The following is a 9,373-nucleotide window of genomic DNA, read 5'->3' as shown; positions in this document are numbered from 1 at the left end:
TTCAGCCATTCACAGTCGGTGGGCGGAACTGTCGACCCGCCCCCTACACGCTGTTCTCCCCAGCAAACCAGTCTGCCCAACGCCGTGCACGCCTCCCCTCACTCTCATCTCCAGCACAACGCACAACTTTATGCTTTTCGCTACTTTAGTGTGCGGATTAAATTGTGCAAGCCGTTGGTGTCAATTAGGCTGGTAATTGACGGAGGGGACGGCGAGATTTGAATCACTACTAGTCGGCTGTCGTTTGGACGCTCCAGGTCGCAAAGGTTCATCTTTCGCTCCTTAGAACATTGTGTCCTTCTTTTGAAGAATGACAGCTAAACATCGAAAGCCAAAAAACCAAAAGCATGAAGATAACTTTTTCAAGAATGATTCTCCGGAGTCGGAGGGTCGAGACGGAGGAAACACTTTCACCCTGTTATTTATTCTATTTCTAATGATCGTAATTGGAGGCGCTGGTATCTCGTGGTTCTGCTTCCAGCAGAGCCAAACGATAACCTATTTGACTGACAATTTCATGGGAATGCAGATGAAAATTGTGAAACTTCAGGCCTCGCAGGAAGAAATTCGACAGTCTAACAAGGTAGGAAATAATGATATGCAAAAAAAAAACGCGTGCTATCTTTACTTTATCTATATGCATTTGCATAGGATGAGGAGATTGAGTGTCATGTGACCATGTATGAGAGTCGCTCATACACAAGGCTGCAGCCTATTGCAAATAGCAAGTAGCAGCAGGAGTTCAGATCAGCTCTATCACATTTCAAAATGTCTCGAAAGTCATTGGGGTGTGTAAAGCCTACAAATGATTCTATTTCTATCATCTTGACAAGGTGAGCCACAGCTGCTGGCGTTTGTAATGGGAATTATATTTGACCTACATTTGCACAGTGTGGACCCAGGCGTGTGATTTTTATAATGAAATATTTAATCTATCTGCATTACTACTGCTAGGGCCACGTGCCACTTTAGTGGCCTATACAGCAGCTTGCCTGTTGTAAAAATAGTACTCCCGAAATACAAGCCAGTAGTGTTCCAAGGTTAAATTTAGACTGTCACTCATTTCACCAGTTCAGGGTTTTCTTGCAACTTCCCCCCATGTGTGAGGAAAGATGTGACGTGTGCCTGATGCATCCTTCACCTTTTTTTTTTCTTGTTAAATTGTAAGTACTTGGTATGGCCAGTCGACAATCTAGAACATATGGAAATGTTTAACACTAAGTGTCCTGAAAAATACTTGGGTGTAATAAAGCAGAAACAATTCTAGTGGTTGTTCCCCCTACCTTTTTTGTGAGGCAATAAACTACATTGAATAATTGAGTAAATTGAAAACATCACTAAGTATTCAGAGATAGATAAGCTAAGTCTAATAAAGCACACTCTAGTCAACCATCCCGACGCACTCAGCATTGGGTAGGCTATGTCTACTAAAGCACCCTTAAGACAAACATCCCGAAGCATTCAGAGATGGGCAGGTCTAGTACAGCACACACTAGTCAGTCTGTGTTATGCTAGAGAAAGGAATTTGTGTGTGCATGTCCCAATATTTTCCAAAATACATGTTGTCCACTAGTGGCCAGTTTTTTTTTTCTTACACATAACCTACATAAACTTATGGTAATAAATGGTAGATGTTGGAACCACGACCGTTTGTGGTCCAAAATAAGTTTGGGTATCGGAGCATAAGCCCTGCTAGAACCTTGACAAGAACTGACATCAAACTAACATCGTCCTCTCGACCCCCTCGGCCATTCGTGGTCCCCATCGCAGGAGCACTCATCGGAGGGTGCCGAGAACCGACTGAATGCCCTGGAGGAGTCGTACGCGCTGGCCCAGAGGCAGGTGGGCGTCGCCATGGCCACGGCGGAGCAGCTGAAGACCTCGGACCTGCCCGCCCAGGTGCTTTCCCTCCACACGGAGATGAAGGCGCGCCTGGCCGAGATGCAGCAGGCCACCGCGTCGGCCGAGCAGCTGGGCCAGCTGCACGGCGCCCTGCAGGGCAAGAGCGAGGAGCTGGAGGTGGTGCGGCTCCAGGTGGAGGGCCTGGGGGCGCTCGCCGCCCAGCTGGCCCAGAGAGTGGAGAGCTTGGCGGGGGGACTGGGCGAGGCGCACGCCTCCCTGGACGTGCAGGCCGCCGACCTCCGGGAGCTGAAGGAGCTGTTGGAGGGAGAGGATCCGGAGGTCGATGCGGAGGTCGATGCGGAGGTCGATGCCGTCAGGTATGTTTCAATACCGATGGGGGGGAGGGGTGGGTTAGATAGCTCCCGTTCTCTGACCCATAAGATTGTGTTGACATTGCCAAAGCCCCTGTGTCTGCGACCGGCTGAGTGCGCTGCTCTGATGGTTTTGTCTTACTCCAGGCTACTGGTGGCGGGGCCTGTTTGATTCCTCGTGTGATTTGTATCAACATGCCCGTTGTTTTGATGGTTTTTGAAGTTGGTTCCCGTTCAAATTCCAGCTCTGATGCAGCGCTGTGAATGCCACAATTTGTGGTTCACATTGTAGCTGTTTTGCACAAGATTGTAGAGTCCTTTTTAAAACTATTGTGTTAACTTTTTACCTTCAGTCAGTAAAAATAAGTTTGTTTGTGTTTTACAGTGAGACGCTGGAGTCAGAGCTTCCCAGCAGTGTCGAGGAGGAAGAAATCGTGGTAAGTCAACCACGAACATTTTCAGTATTTCATGGAAGTATTTGTTAAAGATGTGTTGCATCTGACGTTGCATGTTTCTGCATACCTTAAAGCCTTCATTTGGTACAATAGGTTTCAATCATAGAAGTCTGTTTAACCATATATACAAGACGTTGGGCCAACAGTGAACATCTTGTAAAACCAGTTCACCAAGTATCTGATTTGCCTCAATGTCAAGAAAAGGCCCACATTGTCTCTTTACTATTTTTAGCCCGTTTGTGTCCAATGGGGACCAGAATGAGATCATCCCATTACTTTAGACTAATTTCCTGGTGTAGATTCTCACATTGACATGTTGGATATTGCTTCCCCATAATCTCACACTGTGGTTAGGCCTTTACTTTACACACCAGTACTCCGACTGTCAGCGTTCAACTGATTAGCTACTTGGGGCGTGCTCCGGTATTTGAGTGTCGTAAATCTTTGAAGTGTCACCGTCTCAAAAACCCTTTGTTCTGTCTGCTAGCCGGAGAGTGAGGAGCAGGTACAGGAGGCCCTCCCCGAGGTAGAAGAGGAGGCAGCACCACCAACACCAGCACCAGCGGCAGAGGAGGTGGTGCCCACAGCTGTAGCTGTAGAAGAACCAGAACAGGAGGAGGAGGAGGCTGCTGTAGCAGAGCCTGAGGAGGAGGCGGAAGCAGCACCCGCGGCCCCGGTGGAGCCAGAGGCCGCTGTGGAGGAGCTGGATGGTAGCGAGGTCGTGGAGGAGCAGGCAGCGACCGAAGACTCGACCGTCCCACAAACGGAGGAGGTTGTCCCAGAGGAGCAGGTAGAGGAGGCTGCAGAGGACGAGGAGGCTGCAGAGGAAGAGGAGGCTGCAGAGGAAGAGGAGGCTGCAGAGGAAGAGGAGGCTACAGAGGAGGTCCCGGAAGAGGAGGCTGAGGAGGAAGAGGAGGCAACAGAGGAGGTTCAGGATGAGGAGGACGTGACTGAAGAAGAGGCTGTTGAAGAGGAGGTGACTGAGGAAAACAATATTGCTCCCGAGGAGGAGACTGAAGAAGATATTGTTGAGGAGGACTCTGTAGTTGAGGAGGAGGAGCCTCTTGAAGTAGCCGTGGAGGAGGAGAAGGAGGCGGTATCTGAGCAGGAAGCAGTAGAAGTGGAGGAGGTGCCAGAAGTGCGTACTGTTGTAGTGGAAGAAGAAGCTGTGGATCAAGCCAAGGAGGAGTGTAAGTCAAGCACACTGTGAAACATTGTTGTTTTAGGTATTCATTTTTTCGTTTGTGCTTTGGTGCATTGTGGTCACTGAATAACACAAATGTACATCGGGGCACCAAATTGACTTTGAGATAGCAAATTCAAACCTGTTCCTCTTCCCTTTTCTTCAGAGCGCTGTGGGACGTATGCAGAGGGGACAATGTTCCACAACTGAAGAATGGACAGTCTACAACGTGGGGACAGGGGAGGGGGGGACACCCGGGACTACTGGAGCTGAGGCGCAGTCTGCACATGCTGGCACTTCTCTAGCTGGAAGATCAGGTCGCACTCGACACTGAAGCTCTCGGTACCTCAAAATAATGTGAGCCCATAGGCGTCAAATTCTCAGTTATTCAGGGTTCCCTCGCCAACGCCAACCCCCAAGAGCCTTAATCTGTTGAAAGAGTACAGATGTTTCAACACAACGCCATCATTTCAACATCGCATACTTCACCTACCATAAGAAAGAGAACTAGCCCCCCTTGTTAACTCCTTTTGAAGCCATGTATCTGTTTTGTCGTGTATTGGTAGCAGAAAGACTCGGAGTATATATGCTGTGTGTCATGTGATACTTGTTTACACTAGAAGGCTGCTGACACATACACCATAAGTACTAGAATAAGAAGGGAAATGTAATTCTAACTAATCGGTCTTGTATTGTTTTCTTATTGATTTCTTTGTTGATTTTTTTCATGTCTCGTCTTTCCTCCTTTCAATACATAGTGGGTTACAAGGGGAATATAATTGGTGCCACAAAAAAAACACAAACACCTGCATACAAATCAGTTTTTTTATTTGTACCTTTTAATATTTTTAGTGCCTTTTGCACTACATGTCCTCATCCAAAGCCCCGCCCCTTTGTATTGTTCAATAAACTTTTTTTGTTTTCTACTATCGGTTCTGTCTTCTATCTATCTATCTATCTATCTATCTATATATATATAATTCCTTTATGAATGTAGGCCACTCTGGACAGTATTGAAGATGATGCAGAAGTACAGCCCAAATAATAGCATTTCACCAGTGTTTTGCATGGATGCCTGAAATTATTTTATAAACTGGAAAAATAAATTTTGATATTATAGTTGAACAAACTGCAGTTGCATTCAGGATACTAATGTGAGTCTAGTGAATCATGCAATATGTGTTGGCTGGGCATATTATAATAAATGCTACAGGTCAGTACACAGTAATGTGTTGACGTCATGTGAAAGAGTGAGGAAGACCGCCTCAGGGGCATCACCTCCTGTAAGTGTTATGGATGGACCAATTAAATATTAATCATGGAAGTGGCGTAGTTGACATGATGTATGCTTATTCAACTGAGCAGACTTTTACCAGAAAAATAATTAAAATAGGTTTTGATAGGAACATTAAAGAACAAGGATATTAATATAGTTGAATTTCTGATAGCATTGAATATACTCAGCGGTTATGTCTGTATACTCTAGTGTTCTACCTATATAGTGTTTTATCTATATAGTGCTATCGTTTAGTATGCTGTGTGTTTGTATCCTGCCCTGCAGAAAGGAGCTGTTTGGAAATGCTTGCGTCAGACCTTGCTGGATTGTCCTGTCGGTAAGGACGAGCTGTGTAAGGCATCCGTAGGGAGGTAGACTCTCTCTCTCTCCCTCCCACCCTCCTCTCTCCTCCCTCTCTCTCCCCTCCCGTCCGGTACTCTCCTCTTCTCCTCACTCTCACAAAGTCACCGGCCTCACCCGCTTGGTTCCGCCGGAGCCTCAACGTGGCTCCCTCTTACTCTGACCATGCAGACATACCTCCCCAGGTAAGCTACAGCCACCCCGACTCCTGCTATACCCTGAAGTGCTGCTTCCAACCTGCAGTGGTTTTCAAACGCTGCTCTGCTTTCAGCTCATGTGATCCGGATTTCTGGATTAAAGAAAGCTGTGGAACCGAATCAATTTGGCTGATTTGTTTTCCACCGCCGCCTTTTCCTCGTTTTATGCTGTTATGCTTCCTTTCCATGCTTGTTTAACCTAAGTTACTTCCTGTCATTAAACCTTGAATGGGCCATTCGTAACATAGGCATCCCTCTGCTTGTCAGTGGTGCAATGTGCCGATATGGGTGGGACTTTTATTCTATCATTAGTTTCCTTTCAAATGCCAACCGTATGTCTACAGTATATGCAGAGCCATCTACGTGGCAAGGGCCGTTATGAAGCCATTACCCCTAATCACCTTCTCGTGCTTATGCTCGTATGAGAACGCCTTTCATGAGGATGCAGTGCAGAGTGCTGTTTCCCCAAGGCCGGATGCATGGTGGCCAGACTAGGATCAATACACCCTGAGCATAGAAGGGGGAGAGGGAGGAGGAAGAGCAGGGAGACTGTGGGCAACACACGAGCCTCGTGCCTCAGCCTTACTCAGCTGTTTTTCATGGAGCCTGCAGGCAACGGTAGCAGGACTCAAGGATGCATCCGGCTCTCTTCCACTCTCTTTACATAGGAATAGGAAACATGATCCAGGATGTTGAAACTAGGTTTGGTGCATAATGTGTCTCATTTCACCATTGTCAAATATCCAATGGAAGGGGCAGAATGGAATGAATGTTTTGAACCAGAGATGTATACCAGACATACCAGAAGCAAGTCAAATCATTGTATGAATCATTATACTGTAGAAATGATATATCTGTTGTCACATGAGGCCCTACTGTAATAATAAATAATAATAATACATTTAATTTAGAGGCGCCTTTCAAGACACCCAAGGTCACCTTACAGAGCATATAGTCATCATTCAAAACTATGTAAAACAGACTAGGAATAAAAGGAAAACAGAGGTTAAACATGAAGAATAATAATAATTAATAACACTCAAAGACGCCTAAAGTGAAGGGGGGACCTCACTAACCACCACCAATATGTAGTGGTGAATGGTCTTCCTTTAATGTCCAGTCAAAGGCCTTCCACATCATGTCAAAATGAATTGTAATCATTCACTTCAACTAACTGATGAAAATGTATGTATTTGGGGGTCATGGGGTGTAAAGCTCGACTCTGCCCAGGGCGTTCCACACCCCAGTCAGGGACGAGGAGGCGGAGTCCCAGAGGAAGGCCCGGTCCCGGCAGGCCAGACAGACCCGCAGGTCAACACAGGTGTGTGTGTGTGTACTGCTACTCCTATGGTCTTATGTGTTGAGGTCCCCACGCGGTCGGCTCTAGGTTGTGTGAGAGTGTGTTTGTGAGATTGTGTTTGTGTGTGTGTGTGTTTGCCCTGGCAGGGTGTGACCCTAACGGAGCTCAAAGAGGCTCAGAGGAGCTACGGCCCCGACTGTAAGCATGCAGAAGAGGATGAGGCTGCGGGGAAGACGGGGTCAGCGGAGGACCAGCCGCTCGCCATCAGCCTGACGAAGGCCGTGAAATCCCAGGAGCTTAGTCCAGCCTGGAGCCAAACGGATGAGGTTAGCCCGAGTGGATCCTCTCCCATCCTGCCTCGAAATCCCATTCGTGGATAACGACCAATTTATAGCCACCCAGGTATGAGTACATGGCTGATTTGTGATGCTTATTTGGTTGTGGGTTTTTTGCTCCGCGTTCGCTGTGTTCAGGAGGGAAACGTTGAGTCCAGACTGGAAGCTCAGGCTGAGTGTCCGGCAGCAGACCAATCCAATGCATCCCCCAGTGGGCTGTGTAGCCTTCCAGACACGAGCATCACCAACAGCAAGTCCTGGAGAGGTCAGAAGGCATTGCAACAATGTTTTTTACACATTCCATTAAAGGACAAAATGAAAAAAACTACAATATATTCCATATGGAAATAAGGCAGCCATGAAAACGGTTGTGAATGCTTTCATCTTCTGTCTCTGTGTGTGTGTGTGTGTGTGTGCGTGCGTGTGTGTGTGTGTGTGTGTGTGTGTGTGTGTGTGTGTGTGTGCGTGTGCGTGTGTGTGTGTGTGTGTGTGTGTGTGTGTGCAGTGAGTGAGAGATGGAGGACAGATGAGAATCAGAATCCGATCCACGATGCAGACCAGCTGTCCGCTGGCACGTCACTACAGGCACCACTGGGCTATGACATGGACCTCTGTGGATCGTCCTATACACAGGTAAAAAGTCTGATGATGTAATGAATAAACACAGTATTAGTATTACTGTATTCATATTAAGTAAAAGGGAGTGCTTCAGTTGGACAATCGTTTATAATAATGCTCCTGCATTGTATTGTCACTAGATGGCACCATCGCATCTTCTCACTTTTGAGTCCAAAGCCTTCTACTGCATTTCCAGTGCACTTGCAGTTCACTTGATGCCGGTGACTTAATAGAATGCAATCCTTGGCAAAACTTCATTTTAATATAGTCTGATTATCAAGCCAATCAATCATTGAGGCTTCTGTTCAAAATGAGTTATGTACCGATCACCTAAGCACACTTACATGTTGAATGGGATCACTCTATCTATTTGGTTTCATTGTAACATCCTAAGCTAAAAGGAATGTTGTCAGTGCAGTGATGCAACATGGATTAGTGCATGGCCATCGCATGATATTTTGATGTTGTCAACAGTGGAAATGCAGAATGGCCGGTTACTGGATTCCTTTAGAGAAGTAACCAGGGGAGGCCCAATAAGCTCTGCTCCCACCTTAGTCTTCTCTCTCCAACCATGTGACATTGCGGAGCTCCCTCCACATTCCATACCATATTGGGCGAAGCTTGGAGGCTCTATCTATCCCATGGTTTACCCTTGGATTCGGACAGAGGATTCTCTCGCTCTCGTTCTTTCTCTTTCTATCTCTCTCATGCTGGGCTCTCCACCTGTGCAGGCTCATGTTTTGTCTCATCTTCTCAGACCTTGGCACAGATAATCATAATGGCAAAAGAAATTGGTTCATCTCTAGGGTGTGAAGTGTTCACAAACAAGCTTTTGCATTTAGTTATTTACCAGCAATCGTGCCCAGAATTTGCATCCAAATGACAATGAATGCCAGGGATGAGCTGGCCCGAGGGGGATGTCTGTGTCTGTGCCGCAGATAGATGCCACAGACCCAACACAGCGGGGGGGGGGGGGGGGGGGGGTTCTGTCTGTGGTACAGCTGTCTGCTGCTGGCATTTTAGATACATGGGCCTATTAGTAACGACAGAGCGTCCAAGTGTTCACCCTGTACTAAATCTGGTTGTGATAATCAACCTAAGCAGAGAGGATTGCATAGCAGAAGAGATGCCTGATCCAAACCCTGCACCCTCCTGTAGGGCTGTATGGAGGTGCCAACACAATGCTCAAATGTATTTGTAATAACAGGGAGAGGGACAGACGACGCATGAGTAGACATGCTGCCACTGACGGGCCGACACATGGAGAGCCGAGACATGACTCTAGTTTAACTGCATACTTTCCTAGCCTGACACCCGAGATTGAGTTGACAGAGAGAGGGAGATGTCAGCGGCGCACTCTGTAAAGCTCGTTTTGAAAGGAAGAGAACGTTATGGATAACAATCTGCAGCACCAAAAAGGGGAATATATTTCCAAA

At 46.9% G+C, this 9,373-nt stretch overlaps 2 protein-coding genes across 5 annotated transcripts in view; both read left to right on the top strand.

Moving 5' to 3' along the window:
• The first annotated feature begins 12 nt into the window (after positions 1–12).
• zgc:66479 (uncharacterized protein LOC327541 homolog) lies at positions 13–4,777 on the top strand. Of its 2 annotated transcripts, XM_060069320.1 has the most exons (6): positions 62–583; positions 1,771–2,219; positions 2,599–2,650; positions 3,156–3,551; positions 3,585–3,858; positions 4,018–4,777. In XM_060069320.1, coding segments are annotated over exons 1-6 (1,446 nt in total). In that variant the 5' UTR covers positions 62–310; the 3' UTR covers positions 4,020–4,777. The 2 variants fall into 2 exon arrangements, with proteins under 2 accessions (XP_059925388.1, XP_059925303.1); XM_060069405.1 differs by having other exon boundaries at positions 13–583; positions 3,156–3,858.
• A 123-nt stretch (positions 4,778–4,900) lies between these two features.
• The window catches only part of LOC132470949 (protein phosphatase 1 regulatory subunit 12B), a 19,828-nt gene continuing 15,355 nt past the window's right edge, over positions 4,901–9,373 (top strand). For all 3 annotated transcript variants that reach the window (XM_060070019.1, XM_060069945.1, XM_060070102.1), the window contains exons 1-5: positions 4,901–5,672; positions 6,900–7,005; positions 7,131–7,310; positions 7,458–7,584; positions 7,825–7,952. In XM_060070019.1, the coding sequence (XP_059926002.1) occupies positions 5,653–5,672; positions 6,900–7,005; positions 7,131–7,310; positions 7,458–7,584; positions 7,825–7,952 (561 nt within the window). In that variant the 5' untranslated portion in view covers positions 4,901–5,652. The remainder of the gene's footprint in view (positions 5,673–6,899; positions 7,006–7,130; positions 7,311–7,457; positions 7,585–7,824; positions 7,953–9,373) is intronic.

The sequence above is a fragment of the Gadus macrocephalus genome, chromosome 1 (assembly GCF_031168955.1).
Source record: "Gadus macrocephalus chromosome 1, ASM3116895v1".
Taxonomy (NCBI): Eukaryota; Metazoa; Chordata; class Actinopteri; order Gadiformes; family Gadidae; genus Gadus; species Gadus macrocephalus.
The sequence above is the reverse complement of the archived record's forward strand: the minus strand, read 5'-3'. Positions and strand labels throughout refer to the sequence as shown.